This window comes from Indicator indicator, chromosome 6, assembly GCF_027791375.1.
Source record: "Indicator indicator isolate 239-I01 chromosome 6, UM_Iind_1.1, whole genome shotgun sequence".
Taxonomy (NCBI): domain Eukaryota; kingdom Metazoa; phylum Chordata; class Aves; order Piciformes; family Indicatoridae; genus Indicator; species Indicator indicator.
In genome coordinates, this window is record NC_072015.1 from 35,193,395 (window position 1) to 35,215,655 (window position 22,261).

A 22,261-nucleotide genomic window follows, 5' to 3' on the forward strand; every position below is an offset into this window, starting at 1 on the left:
TCCTGGTTGCCAGGAAGAGATCTTGGTGTTATAAATTATAATTGGTAGGGTTTTTTTCCTATTAAATTCCTTAATGGAGAGGTACGTTTGAGATAGAGTAGGTATTTTTACTGATGTGCTTTATTGTTGTGTCCCTCTCTCCCTTCTTCCCTGATAGAAATGAACGCTGTATGTTTGTTTGTTTGTTTTCTTCACTTAGGATGTAGCATTGCATTTGGTACTGTGGAAAGTTGTACTTGGAGAACATGGTGAAAGTGCCAAAATTATTAAAGCGTTATTTTCTAGGGGGTTAGGATGTGGGGTGTTTTTTAAGGTAAGTTTATTTACTATATGTAATGTAACTTTTTTTTTATACTTCAGTGATTTTGTTGCTTTAAAGAAACAAAACAACAGTGGTTTTTATTTTAGCTCAATCAAAATCAATAGATATGGAGTACAGTGGACAGTGTGAAACAAAACAAAAGACGTGTTTATATTGATAGAAACTCATCTTTTGTGCATCCACCATGTTTACATAGAGTGGCAGATGAGGCCACTCATTCTTTTTTGTGGTGGTGGTTCTTTCAATAGCTTGTGGAGTCTTGTGTTTCATTCCAGTTGGTTTCCACTCCAAACAAATTCCCATGAAATCCTATTTTAAGTGTTTACAGCAAATGTTTTGTTTTATCCTTTCTGATACGAGTTGCTCTTCACCCATTTCTCAAATCAGCAAGAAAAGTACAGCTATTAGATTGTAAAAGCATAGCTCTAGCTCAAATGCATGTGGTTTCTATCAAAAGTACTTTTAAAGTACTTCTATACCCAACCTAATGCTGCTTGAAATGGCAAAGGTGTATTAAAGTCTGTTTGATATCAAAGGGAAGAGTGCTACAGACTGAGGCAAACAGTCTTTTATTACTTTCTTAAGTAAAGTGTTTATTTACTTGGAAAATAAGCTGAGTGGGAGAGATCACTGCTTCTAGTTCTGTGGGATTGCACACAAACCTGTGCTTGCAAAACACTTGTATTCTTTGCAACAGCTAAAGCTGAGAAATCCAAAAGAGCAAAGTTTCTTTGACAGCATATATAAGGAAGCAGCATGGTAAGGTTAATCACAGGTGTATATGGAAGCATGTAGTTCGAGCATACAGTGTTAATATTTTAAGCACCCTGAAAGTGACCAAAGGAAGAAAGATGAAGAAGATAATGGCAAAGTAAATAAATTTTGGATTTGCAAAAGGGAATGTGAGTATTGGACAGCTTTTACGTAAGTAACAGAATTGTGCTGTCTTGACTAGCTAGGTTCAACAATCACAGAAATCAGCAATTAAAACTAATTTCTGATTCAGCTTTACCACTGCTTTAAATCAACTGAATAAAAAGCTTGAACAGAGAGGAAGTGTTTGATAATACCATGTCTGACATGTTAAAACAGTCTGGCATGTATCTGTCTGTCATACAATGAAAGTCAAAACTGTCACCTCAGAAGAAGATCTTTTGAATGAATTAGAGTTTTGGGGGGTTTTGTACTAGTTAAGAAATAGGGCCTGCAGGAGCAGACAGCAGCCAGGGGAATATTGGCTTCTCCTCCTTCAGTCATTACTTGAATTAATGAGATTTCATCTTCTGCCCACAGTGATAAATCCTGTTCCTTGCCTCTTTTGAAGTCAGGGTGTAGGGAAAGGTGTACTGCCTTCATCTCTGATGCACCCTGAGATCAGCACATGCATGAACGTGGGTGACTCTGCTTGGTGAGCAGCTGCAGCTGTTAGGGAAGAAGAACAGAATTCTTTTGGAGGCACACACATTCCTCCCCTTCAACTTTCCCATCACTAAAGTTACTCTGGTGCTGGGCTTTCACCCCTAACAAGAGCATTGACAAAATACAGGGGTATTCCCTCCCTTCAGCAAGCACTTTACATTTTGTGTCTTATTCTATGCTACTGCATTTTGATTAAGCCTCTAGATTTTTGAAGGAGCAGACCTCTGAACAGAGGAGTTTGTGCCATGATACAGTAGCACCATGATACAGTAGCACCTTGCTACTTTTATGTATGTTTTTATAGCATCTTGGTCACTCATCCTGTGCTCTTTTTCCTCTTTTCTTTTATCAGTCATTCTATTGTTCCCAAGTTTGGATTTGTGAGTACAGTGAAAAATGGATATGACATGTATCTATTGCTTCCATTATCTTCCATGCTCTTGAAGATTCTCTGAAGAGAAAGTAACTTCTGTTTTTTCAGTCTAAACTCTTAGGATACTTCTGCCTTTACCTGTGCTTTGTTCATGCCTTGACTTTGTTGTAGCTAAACTCTGCCTAAAACCCATCTGCTGATCTTCATCTTTCCTTTGCTGCCCCTAGTGCCTGAGTACCACGATCTTTGGTTCATCTGGCATGTGCACATCCCTGTATCCTGCTTTAGAAAAATAAGTTCAAAACAGCCATGCCGACCACCATGCTGACACATAAACACACTAAGTCTGTCAAAACAGAATTTTTCATGTTTTGACTACTGAATTTTCCTGTGCTAATCTGTCTTGGCAGTCCTAGCTCATTGCAGGTCTCTCAAAATGTGGGTGCTTTTCTTCTAGAGGTCTCTTCTTGATGTCTGTTTATTGCAGTTGAACATGTCACCCTTTGGAGCAGTGTGGTTTGAGCCTGACCTGTCTAAATGAGTCTTGCCTTTGCTAAAATAATGGTGTTGGTCACCATTGGAGCCTTTGTGCCTCAGTCTGTGCTCCTGTACTGCTCCTCAGGAGCAAGATGTGTTCCTGGGGGGGAAAAAACCCTGAGCAAAACAAAACCCAAAAAACCCAAAACAAACAAACAAAAACAGACCAAAAAAAACCACAATCAAAAGGGTAAGACTTCAACCCTCCAAGCCTCTTGTCACAGCTCTGTTCTGCTGAAATGCAGTGTCTGAGGTGCAGGCTCACTGCATCATGGTGGGTTTTATGGGGCTTGGGTGCTGTGTTTACCAGTGGCCCAGTAAACTGCCATAAATTCAGTGTGCTTTAACCTCTAGGTGTTTTGCCTTCTGTCCTGCACCCTGAGCTGTTACAGAAATTGGGCATGTTCCGTTGCTTTGGTTGTGAGGGATTTCAGAGCTGGATGACCTTGGTTCACTTTGGATTTTTTACTAATGGTTTCTGTTAGCCTGCAACCTTAATAGCTGTTCAGTCAGCTGCCCTTCTTTTGTCCATCTGCTGGGTATGACATAGACAGCATTCATGTAACCTTGTGTTGCCCAAGAGATTAAGATCAAGGCCTAAATGATGGAGATAAATTACAAATTTTGGTCCATGTTTCCAGAGGGTTCTTGGCTGGCTTTTGATGTAATCAACTGACATTAAAATATCTGCATATCAAAACACATTGCTAATGTAACAGGAAAAATAAATTGCCTTTAAGAGCATGTGAGCAGAAATGGCTCCAGGAGCTAGACAAGCATATCCCACCTATTCCGTGCTCTTCAATATTTGGTGGAGAGATGGTCATGATGGAAAGCTGTCCGGGACAGGAATTGAGAAGCCTATAGGCTGAAACCTGCTGTCAGTTTGTACCAACAAGATGACAAAAGTTTGTGGTTGGTTGGTTGTTTTGGGGTGTTTTGTTTTGTTGTGATTTTTGTTGTCTTTCAATCCTCTGACAGCTTTATGAAGTGGAATCTGCGTCTGTTGTGTACCTCTGTGGAAAATACCCATGGTTTGGCATACTGGTACGGTAGAGCCTCTCAGCAGCCCTTTAGGCATATATTTTTGTGAAGCCATTCATAATGTCCCTGGCTATTCCAGCTGATAAAGGGAAGTGTCTCTGGTTTTTGTATCCCTCTGTTCTGTAATCATGGTAACAGGCCTTTATTTTATGTGCTGTTACAGCTGCCTTATTTAGTGCCTGTGCAAGGTATGGCTAAACAGAATAGGCAAGCAATGCTGGAACGAGAGTTGGGTTTTTTTGTAACCTGTTCTTCTAATGGTTTGGACCTGTACCTGAACAGGAAGGGTGTCAGCTGTAGTTACTGTGTGCAGCCGGAGCCAAACCAAAGAGAGGGAGGTTCTCACCTGCCTGGTCCATAGGGTTGAAATGCTGGTTACAGTTCCTGTTCTCCTTTGTGGCCAGATGTGTGTTCATACAAAATAGGGTCAAGGCTAAACTGAAATTGGCAGTGGTGCTACAGACCAGTACAACTAAAAACTCTGGGGAAAACCCGGGACATTCTTAATCACAAGCAAGAAACAAAAACATTTTTTTCAAGAAATATATGCACCAAGAAAATATTTTAAAGAAAACTATATGATCACTGTACTTCTCCCTCTATGAATGTGTGCTGAAATAAACCACTGAATCAGTTGCTGGCTTTTGATCATTTTCTTTACTGATGTGTTTACAGCCACTTGCGTCTCACAGTTATTAAAGGGCGGCTTGGGGCCGGAATCGCCTCCCCACCTCCACAGGTGGAAGGATGAGGAAAGACTTTTGCCGTGGCACCGCTCTCGCCTCCCGCGCTGGCGGTAGCGAGGCCTCGCAGGGGAGCGGGGCCGGCCCTGGCAGGCGCCGTCGGTCCGTCATCGCGGCGCGCTGAGGTGAGGCGGGGCGGGCGGCATGGCGGCGGGCGGCGCGGAGCGGTACTTTACACGCTGGTACAAGCCAGGTACCGCCGGGTGGCAGGGGCACGCAGGCCTGGGCGGCAGCGGCGGCCAGGCGGTCACTGGTGTTTGTGCCTTGTTACAGATGTGAAGGGGCGGCCGTGCGAGGACTTCTGCGTGCTGCAGCACTCCAACAGGCAAGTAGCGGGCCCGGGGGCTCACGGGGTTTGGGGTACGCCCTCTCCCAAGGAGAGGTGCCGGTAGGCAGCCAGAACGGCCGGGTTCCGGCCCCAGGCTTTCTTGAGGAGCTGCTGCTGCTTCCCGGCGCGACGCGGGAGGCTTTCGCCCCGCCTCCAGGCGTGAGCCATGCGGGTGGTGTCCCGAAGGGCTGGGCCCTGCAGGCTGCCGCCGCTCCCCTCCGTTGCACTGTGGGGGGAGCAGCTGTGTTTGCGGCTTGCTTGCAGTTTTAGTGTTAAACCAACAGGCACAATTCCTGCTGAAACACCTTGAGTAGGCCAGGTACAAAGTGCCAGACCAGCCTGGGTTTTGCTGGAAGATGAGAGGGTGGGAGAATGACAAATCTGAGCCTTCCCGTATCCTTTTGTTACTACTCCCATAAGAACAGTTGAGCTTGAGCTCTTCCCCTCCATTGCACTCTAAAAAGGCCCTTTAAGCGCCTGTTGTGGCTGCCCCCGTGTCCCTGAATCCTACCCTACTGAAAGGGCCCTTTACATCTTCCAGTAGCAGAAAAGCATCACTTCAAAAGGCTTTTCCATAATGACATTTAGAATTAGTCTAACTTGGTTTCTAGGAAACTAATTGGCTCCATATGAACAAATGAGCTTTTTCTGTATCAAACTGCATTGCTTTTAATTGTGCATCAGCTGCAAGATAGGGAATGTCATACATAATTTCTGCTTTGCTGTAGCTGGCTGTCCAGTTGTTTGGAATAAATCAGTCCTGTACCAGGTTGGGATTCTAATTACATACCTTCCCCTTCCCAGCTTCTACCCTGGGAAAGCCTGTGCAGACTGCTGGGTGGATTAGTGGCAGTGTGAGCACTTCTAGGGGTGTTCCATTCCCTAAGGGAAGGACAGAACTTAACTACTATCCGCATAAAAATTGGCAGTGGCAGTTGCTATTGTGTTGAGGGAAGATGTGGAGGTGACTGACTGCGACCTTCAGTGCTGGGGCTTCTCTGTCACCATTTCATGCAGTTCACTTTTTGGTTCTCTGGAAGCAGAACCCTGAGTACCTGTGATAACAGTTATGGCAGCAATGGCAAGAAAGGACACACTTGCATTTGTGCTAAATTCTAAATATGTAGTTATTAGTTGTCCAGTATCAACAACCATTTAAATCCTGTTGATATGGGGGAAAGTATGTAAAAATAGAAAGCACTTATTCGACCATCTGTAAAGATTATTTTGCTGGTTTGAATCCTGAGCCCTCAGAGCCCTTGGCAACTTATCCAAACACTGTATTAAGTTATTTTGCTATTATTATGGATGGAGCTATGGCTCAGTTTGGTATTTCTAAGCAGTGTAAAACTCTTGCTAATTGTTTTTGTTTTGCCAGATCTCAGCTCTAACAGATTAGAAGGAGGCTGGGGATCAGGAGCAGGCAGCTTTCCTGGTGCCTTTGGGCCGCAGGGGCATGCCCAAGTATTTGCCAGGATCCAGCTCCCTCTTGTGGAGAGACGCATAGCATGGAGGTGCAGAGATGTGACAGTGCCAGGAGATGGATGCAGCAGCTTAAGGGAAAGATCTGTTTCTGAGCCACGGTTTTCTTTACGGTTACTGTTCTGTTTGTTAATTCTGGTCCTTGCTCTAGATTTTAAACTCTTCCTAAACAGAATAGCTTCATCTGTTGGCAAATTGTAGGCTGTGAAGGTAATCAACAGCTTTCACAATGCTGAATGTTGCTAGCACCTGGTAGAAGGAGAGAAGCAAAGCACATACAAGAATGGCTTCTCACAACTACAGCATAATAATTATGCTTGTTTTTTGCAGAATCTGTGTCATCACCTTGGCAGAAGCTCATCCTCTTCTTCAAAGTGGAAAAACAATTAAAAACATTAATTATCAAATTAGTGCCAACTGTAGCAGACTCCAGAATAAAGTCTCTGGGAAATCAAAAAGGGTATGGCTTTTTCATTTCATTAGTTGTCACTTTTCTCTTTCATACTGCCTTTCTGGGATAGAAAGTTACCAAATTACCTTTGCATTTTATTTTAAACCATCTCTTTGATAGGGGAAGAATTCATGCCCCTTCCTCTAAGCGTCCCAGCCAGGGTTGTACAGTGCTCCTACAGCACCAGTAGTTTCCAGTGTTGCCCAAACCAGAGCTAACAGCTGGGTTTTAGTAATTGCTTTTATAGCATACAGAGGGACTTAAACATCTCTGTAAAGTCAGCATTTTGCATCCACCAAAATGCTGAGGATTTTGGAGGCCGAGAAGGCAGATGGGCTACTCCAGGGTGTTTCATGGTTGGTTTTCAAGTATGTGTGGCTTAACCTGGTTGTACTAAAAAGCAGTGGTGCTGGTTTTTTTTCCCCTCTCTTCCGTGATTTTAATCAGCTGATACCATAAGCCTGTTATTCCACAAGAAACTTAGTTATGACTAGATTTGTAAGCCCTTAACAAGCTTCTGCTCAATCTGTGCATGTAACTATGTTGGCATCTTCCTTTCTGCAGGGAAGCACAGCTGGTGTAACACACTGACCTGTAACATTCATGCTTCCTTCACTTTGTTCTCAGATGCTTACGAACTTCTGCTGCTGATGGTAATGCTTTAAAAAGCCCTGTGTAATTAAAGTATGTTTGTTTATTTTTCAAATGCAGGGAGCTCAGTTTCTAACAGAACTTGCCCCTTTGTGCAGGATATCTTCATCAGATGGAGAGGAATACACCATTTACAGGTGAGATTTTCCCTTTTTCTTTGTACCTGGACATACTGAGCACTTCCACTGAACCTAAACACTTTTGCAGTTGTATACGAGGGCGACTGATAGAAGTGAATGAGAACATCCTTAGCAACCCTGCTCTTCTACAAGAAAAGGTAGGACGCTTTCTTGCTTTGTATTTTCTAACTTTTATTTCACTGCTAACTTCAGTCTTGCTTCTTAGCCATCAACTGAGGGATACATCGCAGTGGTTCTACCCAAATTTGAAGAAAGCAAGAGTGTAACTCAAGGACTTCTGACACAGAAGGAGTATGAGGAAGTTTTGTTGAAACGTCTTAATTCTTCTTCATGACATTTGTTATATAGTTATCATCTGTATTTGAGTCTGAATAAGCTACTTTTATTGTACACTGTAACAGCATTGAGGGGCCTAGTGCCTGCTTTTAAAAGTGGAACTGAAATACTTGTTTCATACAGGAATAAATCAGTTCAAACTGTTTGTAACTTAAAATTTGCTTTCTGTTTTTCTCTGAATCCTAGCACTGCACATTTTAGAATAAGCACAGAGTGAGCTGTTGGAGAGTATTTATGGTTCACAGGCAGCTTTTGCTTCTGCTCAGTGCAAGCACACAGGAAAATCCTATGATGTAGCAATCACTTGTTTTAGCTAAACTAACACAATATGGAATTTGATGAAAGGTGGACTTAAAAATGCAACAGAAGGCTATGTACAAAGAACAGATAAACTAGACAATATGTATTTCACACCAGGTTGTATTTTCATGGCATCCTGAAGTCAAATAATGCCCTGTGTACAGAAGTTTATCATAATCAGGATCTGTTTTCTTAAATTTTAGATGGTGTAATGTAACATCTGCATAGGACTTGAGTGGTTCTACATGAAATTCCAATTCTGCTCAGTAAGTTTTAATAATAAAAAAAGATAAAACCATCTACAAATAAAGATGGTGGAAGAAAAAGAGTTTCAGTAAAGATTATTAATCACTTAGAAATAGACTTCTGGAAATATGAATCATGTCAACAAGATTAAAATTCAGTGGTGCAGCTACTGGAAGAGGGATTTGTTTTTTCCTCAGACTACTTCATTGCAGGTATAATTCACAACTAAGATAACATTTCAGTGTTTTAGGCCACAGCCCCTCAGACTATATTCCTGATTCTGATTTATCAAATAGATAGAAGAAAATAGGCCAGAGATGAGCTTACAAACTTCAATGGCAGTGTTACATATAGCACCTGCAGCACAAGGTTCTTTATATAAAATGTCTATTAGCAGCATTTTTGTGTTGAAACATCCAGTAAGACATTTTTAAGCATTAATTACAAACCTGTTATCAATTGTGAGCATAGGAAGGACATTCACATTATAAAATTACATAACAATTATACTAGTTGGTGGTGTAATTGGTAAGTAATGGGACATCTATTAGATGTGACAAGGATCAACAGTTTTAATCCGAATTAACCTGGTTTGACTTTCCACAAATGAAAGCAATATTGAAAAATCACCAAGTGTTATCTTCAGATGGGAGTTCCTGCATTTCTAAGTGCTATAATTACTTGCTCTCTAAGAAAGTCATGTTTGTTACATGATTCTCTAAAGACTTGATGCCAAACGTCTCAGCTCTCCTTTCTGGACTATGTGCGTTTGTACCAGTTCGTATTTTCTCTTCTCTCCATGGTGGAGCAGGTTTAATGCAGCCATTTCCTGATTTATTCTGTGAATAAATAAATACATTTTAAAAGACATTTCTTAAAAACAAACAAAACCCACACCAAACCTACCAGCCAAACCCAAAACCCCATTAAAAAAAACTGGAGAGGAACCAGGTACTTACCTTCCTCAGTAATTTGCAGCAAAGTGGAAGAAGTTGGCATAACAGAGTCATCACATTCTTTGTTTTCAGAATGCATGCATCAACCTAATACAATTTAAGAGTAAGACCACCCATTACTTTTATGAGGCAGCTTAATCCATGAAATGACAATATCTACTTCAGGCTTGAATTGGTTATGTTTGTCTTGTGTAAATCCCTTCTAATCAAAATGTTTTGCCTACTGTAGTGGTAGTGTGTATAAAGCAACACCATCCCTCTAGTAACCCACAGCTTGAGCCAGGAAGCAGAAGGGAATTGCACACATCCCAGGAGATGGAACTAACAGCAACCTAATATTAAATAGTAATATAAGTGTCTTGGAAAGGAGCTCTGCCATCTAAGTATGATTCATCACAATTTTTAAAGTTTTTCCTTTTGTTTTGTGTCCTGTCAGCATGATTTAGAAGGCCATGTATCATGTAAGCCTTACCTTGATACGAGTTACACTAAAAGTCAGATAAATCTTTAAGCATTTCAGTGTATGCCTCAAGTCTAACACTCAGCACAGGTCACAAGTCTGGGCCCTCAAGAAACATCAATTTGATAGCATATTATAGCTATGTAGTGATACATCATTGTAAACCCACAGACTGGAGTTCCCATTTAGGTTAGCTAGAGAGTGTACAACAAACCAAACAGTATCCCTGAGGTGCTCACAGTTTGAAGAGGCTTGGATGCTCTAGCCAGTTTTTGTCCCTGCTGTAAAATTGGAACACCTTTCCCATAGCTCACTGGAAACAGACATCCAGGAGAACAGAAATGGTCTGGCTCATGTTGATCATATTGCTGCTCAGGGATACTTGAAGAGGGGAAAAAAAACCCCAAGCCTGCTCTCTATTCACACTGAGGTTTGCAGAATCATTTGGTAACAACACTGAAACTTTTATGGCAGCTGTATATTTACTTAAATATGAATAATATAAAAATTAACTCTGGGCAGTCTAGGCTAGACTCTACCTATTGGGAAGCCAATAACAGAGTCTTTGGGGTTTGGAATACATTCATGTTAAGCATCAATAACAACACAACTAACTATTGTTACAATGGTGGAAATATAAATTATCTTCATTAATATTTTGATCACTGAAGTCCTTTCTTACTGAGGTATGCCTAATTACAATTCATATGTGTAGTGGATTACAAGATTATTATATAGAGTATTACTCCATCTAGCATTATCCAGCTGAAAAAAATTTCAGTTGCACGACAGAATTCCAGTACCTCTATTTAGTGGGTAAGCTGAAGGAGGTATTGACAGAGATTCTTTGAAAAAAAATACACTGCTTTTAACTGCTGAGAAAAGCAGAAGCCTTTAACATGTTTCCACCTTTATTTATTTACTTTAAGAGAAGTCCAGGAACGTCATTGTCTTGGGAAACATTTCTGTTAAGTCCTTCGCTAATGTCAAAATCCAAACCCAAAATGACAGTTTCAGTACTTCTAGTAATGAGGAGGAAAAAAAAATTCCCAATTACTTGCTTTACTGATTCTTAGACTCTAAAGTTGATAAGCTAGGGGTAGGGAAAGTGTTCGTTAAACATTAATATCAATGATATATCTGTTGTTACAAGGCCAGTTATACAAAACTTCAATACCCATGCTCCCTAAAGAAAACATTCATATAAGCCTATAGAGTAACACTACCCAAGCTATCCACTGGCAGGCTTCCATGTATTCTGGCTGCCAGTGTACTGTATTTTGCCTTTTATCAAACTCTCAGCATGAATGAGGGGATCAGGTCAGGATAAACTTCACTGAAGCCTCTCTCCAGCAGTGGGGAAAAAAGAAAAAAAGAGAGTTTAAAAAAAGAAAAAAAGACTAGAAAAGGCAGCACCCACACTGAAGAAAATCCCTTCCTTGGACAAGAGAGTGCAGTAAATGCCTTGGATTACAGTTATCAGTGAGGGATGTCCCAATAAACAAAACATTTTCAGCAAGGGGAACAGTTCTTGCTGTTCTTCCTCTATGTCTCACATCAGCTTCTCAAAACAGGTTAAATGCAAAATAGTAATTCAAGTTGAAGGAAAGTCCTCTTCCACAGAAGGAACAGCAACAACAGCATATTGCATAGCAGAAAAAGCAGCTAGGACAACAGCACAGAACCTTGTACTTAGTAGTTTTCATGAGCCTTTGTGAATCCAAGAAGTTCAGCTGTTACCAACTATTTTGTATTTTAACATAGACCAAAAATGACCAAGTTAGTCCATTTCAAAACAAGTTTGGTCTTACTTTGAGGAATATATCTAATTTTTACCTTACCTTTGTAAATGTAGCACTTTTACCCTGAGCAGAAGTTTTAGCTGTTATCTGGAGTTGCCTGCACATCGAGATCAGCTTTTCAGCCTCCAAGAGCAGCAAAGGTTTGTCATCATCACGTACCTGAAATGTGTTTCAGGAAGACAAAAACCACTTCGTGTTAAAGAGTCCTATATTAAGTTATGCAGGAGACAGCAGAACCAGCTTTTAAGCAGTCACACTGGTGCCATAAGCTGAATGGCTGATTTAGAGGTTATACATCACCTGATCACAAAAGGCATGAAGAGCTGAAGCAAGCTTTGTGCCCTCTGTAGCAAAAATCTGAAAGGGGGAGAAAACATGTAACAAAATGAACAAAAATGAAGATGAACCTTTTTTAGCTTGGTCTTTTAGTAACCAGTGCGCTATGAAGTAAAAAGGTAACAGGAAATGCTTGTGGCAGTTGTATCCATTTGTAATTAAGTCAGTAGTTTGCAGTGACTTCCGTAACTAAAAGCTACACTATAAACAACCATTCTCCAAGATCAGGAAAGTTTAAAGAAATCTTCCAATTACTTTTTGCACTGTAACAGCTAACAAGAGTTTGGTGGGTAGATGACATCTGCCATGTTTATTTATTGTCCTGACAAAGGTAACCACTCTCCTGTGAAATGTATCTTGGAAATACCACACCACGTACCCTCGTTTGGCTCCTTGTCTTTGGTTTGTATTAGTCACATGGTTTACATCTTTCTTTCCCATGAAAATAGTGCTGCTCAGGCTAGGAAGGAGTACTCCCTGATGCTATCAGGGACTGAGATAAGTGACACAATGGTTACTACTAATGCACTCAAGTGCACTATATAAATAAACTCCCAAGGGAGGTGGTGGATTCCCCTATATTAAGACAGTTTCAAGGCCCAGCTTGACAGGGTGCTGGGCCATCTCATTTAAACTATATTCTTACCCTGAAAGGTTAGACTAGATGATCCTTGAGGCCCCTTCCAACCTGGTGTTCTATGAATATTTGCCATAATACCAGTTTCCTGTTCCTAAGCCTAACTGGAATGTCTCAGTTTAATGGATGCTGTCCTAAGCTACCCCTGGGACACTGAAAAGTTTTCTTTCAGAAAGTATACACCAGAGTTAGACTTCTTAAAAATCTGTGTTTGCCAGTTAATTTAGAGTACATTTTATTTATGTGTAAGGAATCAGAGAGTTAAGATCCAAATCATTTCTCGCTCGGAGTGCCTTGCTCCTGTTTCATTAAAAATGTATTTATTACCTCTGCTTGATGAAATAAATCTTGAGTAGTTTTCAGAAGTCCTTCTCCCCTGTGGGAAATAGTGAAAGCAGAAAATACACCATGTATAGACTGCACATGATTTTGCTTGCTACTTGCACAATGTATTTTCTCCTCTCACCCTCATTCACACCACTGAACTGCAAGGTATCACTCTTTTAGAAGATACAATGCACAACAATAACTTACTACAGAAACTGCATTTCAAAATACCATGTTAACACTTCAGTGCCTACAAACTACTAGGACATCAATAATGGTTCAGTTCTCATCAACTGAACAAGGACAGAAATTCATGTCTGCAATACTGAGTGTTACTGCACCAGTAGGTAAAAAAACAGCAAGCTCAACTCTTACTAAAAAAGAAAAAAAAAAAACAAACCAACAACCAAAACCAACACCACACCATAAATCCTTCAAATAAGAAAGCTGACATTGCACAGACAGTTTCAGAAGAACATGTTCCAGTGTGGCAAAGATCAGTAATACTAATCTACAGTTATATACCTGTGCTTTAATTCTCTTAATTTTGAAAGTATACATGAATGTGCTTCTTAAAATATTTTCTGTACCCAAGCATTACTTTAAATAGCTGTTCTGCCACAAAACAGATGTTTAACACTTTAAAAAAAAAACTGATTTTATTATAATATTCAACAGCTTAGAAATTTACAAGAATTCATAAAGTGTAACAATAGAAATTAAAGATAATTTATGAATGCATCCCAATTATTCTGAAAATTGTCTGATTTTATAAATACAGTTACAACTGCTGTTCTCCCACCAAAACATGCTGCACACAGTGTAATTACCTGGTAAATAAATACATGGAATAGGCCATACTTGACATGCCTTGTCCATGCTGCACGATCTCATTCTCCTGATCCTCCCACTTTTCTGTCTCAGAATCCACATCAGATGTGAGCAGATGCAATTCTAATCCAAGCTTTGCAATTTTTGCCTGTTCCTGTAAGTGGTAACCGTATTTTTGGCACTTGAAAATACATTCTTCATATAGGATAAAAAAAAATACAAAGTTTTTCACTAAAATGATGGCTTCTTACCTCAGTATCTAGTTTGACTGGCTTCAATGCTTTCAGATTTGCATTATGCTTCTGTTTCAAACAAAAAGCAGTATTTTTATGTTAAAGGAATTAGTAATCATTTTACTAACAAATCGTAAGAGGTGGCTCTATACTCAGGGGCAGGCTTCACAGGTGAATTTCACTGGCTCAGACCAACTTCTCAGTAGAAGCTGTTCTGATCTGGCTGTCGTCCTGAAATGGCATGTGCAAACAGCAAGCAGCATCTGTGCCTAAAGTTTCAAGGAAAAGACCTCTTTCACAGTTCTCAGATTCCACCTCATGCAGTACCATCCTCTTCCCCTTACTCTAAATCCTTTGTAACAATTAGGATTAAATAACCATTTTTAATCAAGTACTACTGCACTGATTTTTTTCCCCCTCAAAGATGACATTGATATAACAAGGTCTTGAAAGTTGATTTAGCCAGTAACAGGCAGATCTAGGGTACAACCCACGTAAGTATTAGTGTGATGATGTAGCTCATTATTCTGTGTCACATTGTTGAAGTAGCTGAAATTCCTTCTTTTTGTTTAGGTCACAAATTATCTGCAACACCAGTCTGGCAGCAAGCCAAATGTTGGCTCAGATTAAGCAGTAATTAGTGGTACTGATGTGAGCGGATTACCTGGTAAAGCAGAGCTCACCAACTGCATAACACATACACGCTACACTGTAACACACAATCTGTTTCAAATCTATCTGCATGTAGAGCAGCAGAGCCTGGCTTTAACTTTGTGTGCTGGCACTGTCGCTGTGCAGACAGCAGAAGCTGACAGGGGAGTCACAGTCCACATTCCCACATTCAGAAACTGCTATGGAGTGCAAAGGAATGGGAAGTACAAAGGTGGCATTATAACTTGGAGAGGTGTGAGCCCTGAGAGGATGCTGGATGATAGGAGTGCAGGATGAGATCCTTGCCTGAGAATCTGAAAAGAGCTGCTATTAGTTACCGAAGTGCTTGGGCAAATTACCCTCAGTAACACCTTTGGTGGGGGTGGGAAAAGCACTATTCATTGTGAACAGCATTGGAAACAAGCTGCAGGTGCAGACTCTCTCACTTCAACAGTTTGAGGGGAAAGAATTTTTTTTTTAATTACTACTACCTAAGTTCCACTACTTCTTAAGTTCAATTTGCTATCCAGTTTAGCTTTCATGCCATTTCACTTTTTTCATCCCAAAGTTTTTAAACACTCTGATTCATATGAATGTCTACCCAGATCAGACACTGTAATCCTGCCTATGCATTAGAAATGCTGATCTCAGATTGAAAGATTTAGCAAGAAGTGTAACAACTGATACTCCTAATTATCATTTAAATTTGACCACATTGCATATTAGGGATACAATTTGAGAAATCAGAAATGCCTTAGGTTGGAAGGGACCTTAGGGATCATCTACTCCAATCTCCCTGCCATGGGCAGGGGCACCTCTCAGCTAGATTCAGCTGCTCAAGGCCTCATCCAACCTGGCCCTGGGTTTAAGGCACAGTTGAAAAAAACAAGAAAGGAACACACAGCCAAACTGGATTTGTATGTAAAGACAAAATACAGGCTACAAAGTATGGAAAATATTTAAGCTGCTGAATGAAGGGTATTCAAGAAAACCAGCACTCTAGCACAGGTTAAAGTTTCTCTGTCATCCTCAAATAACTAAATAAACCTCGAAATGATTGTCAGATTTGTAGTTTTCTCCATTCTAATATTCAATTCACACTATTGGAATAGGAGAACTGGTAAAAATCAAATAAGCAGTTACGCTCCTATTGAAACATGATTTGACACCTGGTACTATGAAGAAAAATATATTTGTGCACTAAGTGCACACATGGATCATCACAACTGCTCTGTCCTCGAGTATGGCATGGTCTAGGATGCCAGTCATTACCAGCACAGTCACAATTAAATAGATGTCACACAAGATGTAATCCAATTAGATCAGTAGGAACAGTGTGGCTTCTGTGCAGGACAGCGTGGGCACTAGGGAGACAAGAGGCTGTTCCAAGAGTCACAGCACTGGGAAGAGAGGTTAGTTGCATCAATTAGGCAATGAAATGACTCTGTGAAGAAACTCTGTTGTCTTATGGACATAATCTACATTTCCTGTCTACTTTTAAACTGTATATTAATTGTAACTCCCCCAAATCTATGCATCTTGCAAAATTAAAAAAAGCCGCAGCATTTCAAACAACAAAGCAGAACTGTTTAAATCCTAGGAACAAAGCTTTAATTGAAAGCTTTTTTAAAAAGGCATATGAATCAGTAAGTGGAAATTTGACTTCAAACATCTTCAGTTTCAGCTGAGTCCAGCAGCTGTGTAGCTTAGTCAAACCGATGAGGAACAAAAACCCTACTAAACGTTACTTATCCAATCTATTTTCCTGCCTCAATATTTAGTTCCATGACCATGAAATTCACCCAGCCTAACATATTATATTTAAATCTGCAGATTGGATTTATAATATATGATCTTTTATCTTTTTATTAAGGGTCAGAAGTAGCATGTTGTGTTTGAAGTCATGCAACTGCACAACAGGGGGTAGAGACACGGGATCATTTCACCTTCTAAATTCCTCAACACTACAGGTTAAGGAAAGAAAGCAAGGAGAGAGAAAGAAAGAATCTAGAGGTTACTGTACCTTCTGAGATCATTCTCACCCTTTTTCCTACTGTGAGAAAATTCAGTATGTACTGAGTGAATCAAACAACTGATTACTAACATGATACTAACAAGGTTTAGGAGGTTTCTTAATGCACAGATGCTCTCAGAAACAGTGCAATACCTAGTATAATCAGCTAGGGTTATCAACTACCTCACAACTAAACCTAGATATTTAGTATAGTTTTTTCCCTGCATTAAAAACATCTAAAATCAAAGAAAATCCTTTATTTTTAAAGAGCCTACAAAAAAGCACAAACATGTCCATTTTATTCCAAATAGTCAATTCAGGCAATAATGTTAATATCCCCCAACAGGTTACCGAGAGTTATTTTCAGTATTTTGCAGTGTATTCCTACTGGTTTAATAGTAGTAATGCATCTTTCATTATATAGTGTCACAGCCAAATACATGATAGAAAATGTCCTATTAATGACCAGGAATTAAAGCTCATGTGCAAAGCAATTAGAGTGTATTACATAACTGGTTACCCCAGTTTTCAGTATGTTTGTTACTGATTTAATACACTGACGAAGTTTGATAGTTTACTAGTGGTCAGCCATCCATTCAGGATGCATGTTACCAAAATATTGCTATGTCCTCATCAAGATGCGACATGGAAAGAAGTCAGTTAGTTAATAGCAGATATAAAGCAAATGCAACAATCCCCAAAACAACTTACCCCTGGTCTGGGCAGCGATAGGTACACACGCTTCTCTCCTATGAAGAACACACATATTTACACCAATATTTGTATGCAGATTTTAATAAACACAGTCACATGCCTGCCTTCATCCTTCTTTAAGATGCACCACTAGAAAGGCAAATCACTTACCTGTAATTCCTCCTCTTTGAATACTGCAGAGGATTCCCTGTCTTGTACTTCCAGAGAGACAAGCCAAGAACTCTGTACTATTCAATTTTAGCTCTCACCAGCTGGCAGTTAAAAAAGCTCCTCTGAACAATTTCCCTCAGCAAAACCTCTAATCCCCTGCATGCAATCCACAAGTAAGTGAATAATCCCTCTCCAGGGACTGAGTAGCTATGGATACATGCACTCATTTTGTTGTGAAGTACAGAACATGAAGTGTTAGTTCCACATAAGGCCTTTCTTGGCATGGGTTGGGTGGACTAGGCAAGTTTTACTAAGTAAGGCAAATACTACATGTTGCACTGTACTATACTTATCCCATGTGCTCTGCATTTTAAAAGAAAGAAGTTCTATAGCATTACACACTTATTGAATTATTTCTCATACTTCCAGGAGCCTCAGATATTCCAAATCTGAGCAAAACAGAAGAGAAAAAAAAACATACCCTTTTAGGTGCTACTAAAAAGTGGGTAAGAAAAGTTTATCAGCAAGAGCAAACAGTGCCTGGGCTGACAGCCTGGGATTAGAGCTCCAGTTACTGGAAGACTTAATTATCTGTGAAGAATGATATTTATTACCATATATTCAGGAGAGGAAAGAAAGCAAATTAAAAACTTAAGAGCAAGATTTCACATGAAGAAATAAAGGGCTTCTATATTGGATACTGGTACCAGGTTTGCATAGATATGATGCATCTCAACAGACAAAGGACAAAGACCAAACCTCGTATGATTACTATTTCCTTCTCTTGTTATCAGCCCCTATAGAGCTTAGTCCTCAGCAGACAGTTCTCGTGTATTTGTGATGCTTTCAAAGCATGCTCTATCTCCTGACACCATAGAAAGACTATGAGCTCCATATCTAGGCAATTGACTCCTAAAAAACAGGTTTCCGTAAGTTGACAAGTGTCCCTCAAACCTCTTGAGAAGTATGAAAAATTTACTTCTTCCTTTCTAAGGCATTTCTTCCTCCCCCTTCCTAGTTTTGCAAAAGATTAAATGAGCTATCAGGGCACAATCTGCCTATCTTTTTTTTTTTTTTCAGAATGCAGAGTTATTCATTTCCCAAACATGCATCCAAGCAAGATTTCTCACTAAAGACTGATACAAACAATAAGAAGTGATTTACAATATCCTATGTGTCAAAGACATCAGCTAAAGGGCAGGTAAGACAGCATGCAAGATGTGCCAAGAACAAAAACTAACTGGAAAGTTTAAATTGCTGTAGCATAAGAGATTTCCTTGATGCTATGTAAAACATATTGTACCATGTAAAAAAAAAAAAAAAACCAACAAACAACACAGAAAGCTTTGACATAACAAATGGAATACGAATGCACATAGAGAGGACATACCACTCACTCAAACCAAGTAGGAATTGAGGATTATGGAAATCACAAGGAAAGAGGTGGTAAACAGAAATAAGGGAAAAAAAAAGAAAGAAAAAAAAATCAGTTTCGATCTTCAAGCAATTGCCAATATTTGGCTTTGCAAGGTTTAGTTGCTCACCATATTCAGAAAGACAAAGGACCTCACTATTTATTTCTTGGAACATTTGAAAAGACCACAAAACCCCTACAAAACACACACAAAAAAACCTCACCTCATTGGACCCACTGATACCAGACCTTTCAAAAGCGCAGATCAGCTCAGGCCAGAGATGATCCTGCTTCATCAGAAAATACTTAATTACATTAGTATAATAATAGAATTAATATTTGATTCCATTAACAGAATATACAGAGGGGTTTTGTCAGGTATTTAATTTTCTTAGTTTGTAAGTCAGATCTTAGCTATAAAAGCAAATGACTTCTCTCTATAACATGGTCTTCCTTTTATTTATTTGAGTTTACCTTTGTTTTTCGTAGTATGTTTTCTCTAACATTGCTTCTCCATTTTTAATTTAAATTTTTAAAAATTCTTTTTTTCTTTTTTTCAGTTTTTTTTATTATTTCATCCTCTTTCAATTTTCTGCTTCACAATAGTTCCAGTCATGTTTTTCCTGCCAAAATTTCTCTATATCAGTTTCTAAATCCTGCTTTGCATCTTACTTCTTATCTGATAGTAAGATGGCTGCATCCCTGCTTCACCCTTCTTTCTAGATCTCTAAATTCTGAAAGTCATCCACTATGGCCCTTCCAAAATCTTCATGGTCATTAAACTCCTCTCAAATCAAGCGAGCTAAACAAAAGAGGACAGAAAAGGAAGTTATCTTCATAACTCATTCTCTCACTTCTGATCAAGTTACAAGGGAGCAATCTGGGGATTTCTGACATTCTTCTTTACTATGTTGAAACCAGAAAGTTAGAAAGGGAAAAAAAAAAGAAATTGACTGACATCCAACAGACTGGGCCAATGAGAAATACTTTCATTAAGTGATTTGAGAGGCAAGAGCCACAAAGTTAAGTATTTAACCTAAACTGGTATTTCTGGGAACAAACCAATTCCTCCTTAGGCTAAAGCAGATCTCCAGCTGACAGGACCACCCTCCAGAGAAGCCTGGCACTCTCCTCAGCACAGACCAGCCATGCAACATTTCAAACATCAGTGCTGCAGAATGGGCTTCTGCACCACAGGATTAAAGAGTGCTTTAGGATTAAGCAAAAGAAAGGTAACTCTACCTCAGTGCATAACACTGACATTTTCAAAATACACCTGAGGGTTACCGAGTTGTAGTGTGCTCACCAGCCTTCCCCACCACTATGTTTGTGCATTGCTCTCCTCAAGGCAAGCCCATTTCAATCCGGGCATGACTTGGTGCAATTACATTAAAATTGAACAGCATATTGCTTCATTTCCAAGCTAAATCTGGCTCTCTATCCACATGAGTTTTGAACCTCAGTATGAGAAATACTTGATTTGTCCACAGGAACGAAACACTGGATAAGGAGTTATGCAATTGCTCGTAAAAATAAAGAAATAAACGATATGAATCTGATATAATCAGAAAAAATGCTTCTTTTTATTTGATGTGTCCAGCACATTTAGTCACCACTCATTTTTTGCCTCTAAAGCTGTATTCTGAACTTTCTAACAAAGCCGTACATTTAAATTGGTAGTACAAAAATACAAGTTTTTAAACTGAGGAGGAAAAAAAATATATATATACCTTCTTGCAGTAATTCTTTCTTCTGTTACACACAATCACAATTCTACTAGAAATAAAGCACTTGATACGTTTTACTCTGTAAAATAAAGACACTTTTACCAACCTCAACATTAAAACAAGTATGAGTTACAAGAATGGTATCTTATAAAATACTGTGTAACTTCATTGTGTTTGGAGGCAAAGTTTTGTGAATGCCACTCTTATAATCTCACAGCCAACAAATATTTTGATTTATTTATTGGGTCACCAGTCATGTTGTCTAGGAGGGAAAAAGTGCTGAAAGTAGCAAGGTAACTTTAGGATATTTTCTGGAAGCAAAAAAGGTGAGGTTATTTGGGTGAGATTTTTTTTTGTGTGTGTGACAAGAAGCATTCTTGAAATCTAACAGAGAAAAGAAGCAAAGATTATCTAATAATACAGAGGAAAACTTTTCTACATGTAGAAGAGTGTCAATAAGAGACCAAATTATTTCTAAGGAAGTAACTGACAGTTAACATGAAAAAAAAATCTGCTTCAGAGAGAATTCCCTTACCAGCCTGGCCATGAGAGAAGGGAAATAGAAACGATTTCTGAAGGATTGTTTTGGAAACACAAGACCTAATGCACTCAAGGCCACAAAGAGAGTACAAGCTGCACTTATTATCTTACCAGTGGTGGCACCAGAACACTTCATGCTGAAAGAATGACTGAGGAAATGAGAGATGCTAACAAGAAGAGACGCATCTTGCCATGCCAAACAGCAGGAGAAAGTCTTCACTGCACCCAGGCCCACACACACTACAGCCTCCAACATTCTCAGGCTACTCATTCTCTTCTCTCTCCTTCAAGCAATGACACTGGGTTGCCTTGTGAAATGATGCTTTAAAGAAATTGGAAAGTATCACTTGGAAAAAAAGGTGTTATCTGCTGTCAGCTACAAGAGGAGAGAAGGTTACTGAGTATAGGAGAGGCTGGGAATCTACCACAACACTATGAGAACTATTTGTTTGGAGAGCCAAGAATATGCTTTGCTGTAGCTGCATGATTCTCATCCTATTATTTTTAAATACAGTAATATAGATTTATATCTGTAAACACACATGCACACATATATAAAAATATATGAAATGGCTCTTATTTATCCCTGCTAGAACACTGTATCATTATGAAAAAAATGCTGACACCACATGATGAACCATGCACGTGAATCCCAAATTTATTGTAACACATTAGAGTAATATCATATTTTAAAGTTGCCTTATTTAAAATTCAATGCTGTGTTTAAAGAATGCCAGTATGGTTCTTGGCTCCCCAAACAAAAGAAAAAAAACCACAACACCAAAACACTTAAAGCTAAAAGGCCCATAAACAGGATCTGTGATTGCTACACATCTTTATATGGCATTCCAGATCAAGGTGGAAGAACAAGATACCCATCATCTATTTCTCAAATTCTCAATAACCTCTGCTACACACAGTTATTGTGAACTCAGTCAGAATTTCAACATGCTTTTCTTTTACAAGTCTTCAGGCTCAGACACACGTTCATCTAGCAACCAGCAGCAACAATGTTAAGTCCTGTGGTTGGTTATTTCCTGTCCTCACAAGAAATCTGGCAGAAAAGAACTCCTTACACAAAAACCTGAGCAAATACA

General features: G+C 39.4%; 2 protein-coding genes across 2 annotated transcripts in view; one reads left to right on the forward strand and one right to left on the reverse strand.

Moving 5' to 3' along the window:
• The first annotated feature begins 4,582 nt into the window (after nt 1–4,582).
• Nucleotides 4,583–7,857, forward strand: ABITRAM (actin binding transcription modulator). The gene is made up of 6 exons (XM_054381873.1): nt 4,583–4,631; nt 4,712–4,763; nt 6,579–6,708; nt 7,411–7,487; nt 7,558–7,627; nt 7,696–7,857. Exons 1-6 carry the CDS (start codon nt 4,583–4,585, stop codon nt 7,822–7,824), a joined length of 507 nt encoding a protein of 168 aa, XP_054237848.1. The 3' UTR covers nt 7,825–7,857.
• A 1,192-nt stretch (nt 7,858–9,049) lies between these two features.
• Nucleotides 9,050–22,261, reverse strand: part of CTNNAL1 (catenin alpha like 1) — a 57,059-nt gene continuing 43,847 nt past the window's right edge. Inside the window, exons 12-19 of the mRNA XM_054381807.1 lie at nt 17,331–17,368; nt 13,973–14,023; nt 13,721–13,875; nt 12,891–12,939; nt 11,891–11,947; nt 11,630–11,749; nt 9,332–9,415; nt 9,050–9,211 (exon numbers count right to left, since the gene is read on the reverse strand). Of these exons, the coding sequence (XP_054237782.1) occupies nt 9,050–9,211; nt 9,332–9,415; nt 11,630–11,749; nt 11,891–11,947; nt 12,891–12,939; nt 13,721–13,875; nt 13,973–14,023; nt 17,331–17,368 (716 nt within the window). The remainder of the gene's footprint in view (nt 9,212–9,331; nt 9,416–11,629; nt 11,750–11,890; nt 11,948–12,890; nt 12,940–13,720; nt 13,876–13,972; nt 14,024–17,330; nt 17,369–22,261) is intronic.

Coding starts and splice junctions, on each gene's coding strand:
- ABITRAM (XM_054381873.1), top strand. CDS start 4,583: ATGGCGGCGGGCGGCGCGGAGCGGTACTTTACACGCTGGTACAAGCCA. Junction 4,764..6,578: donor GTGCTGCAGCACTCCAACAG/GCAAGTAGCGGG, acceptor TGTTTTTTGCAG/AATCTGTGTCATCACCTTGG. Junction 6,709..7,410: donor TCTCTGGGAAATCAAAAAGG/GTATGGCTTTTT, acceptor TTTCAAATGCAG/GGAGCTCAGTTTCTAACAGA.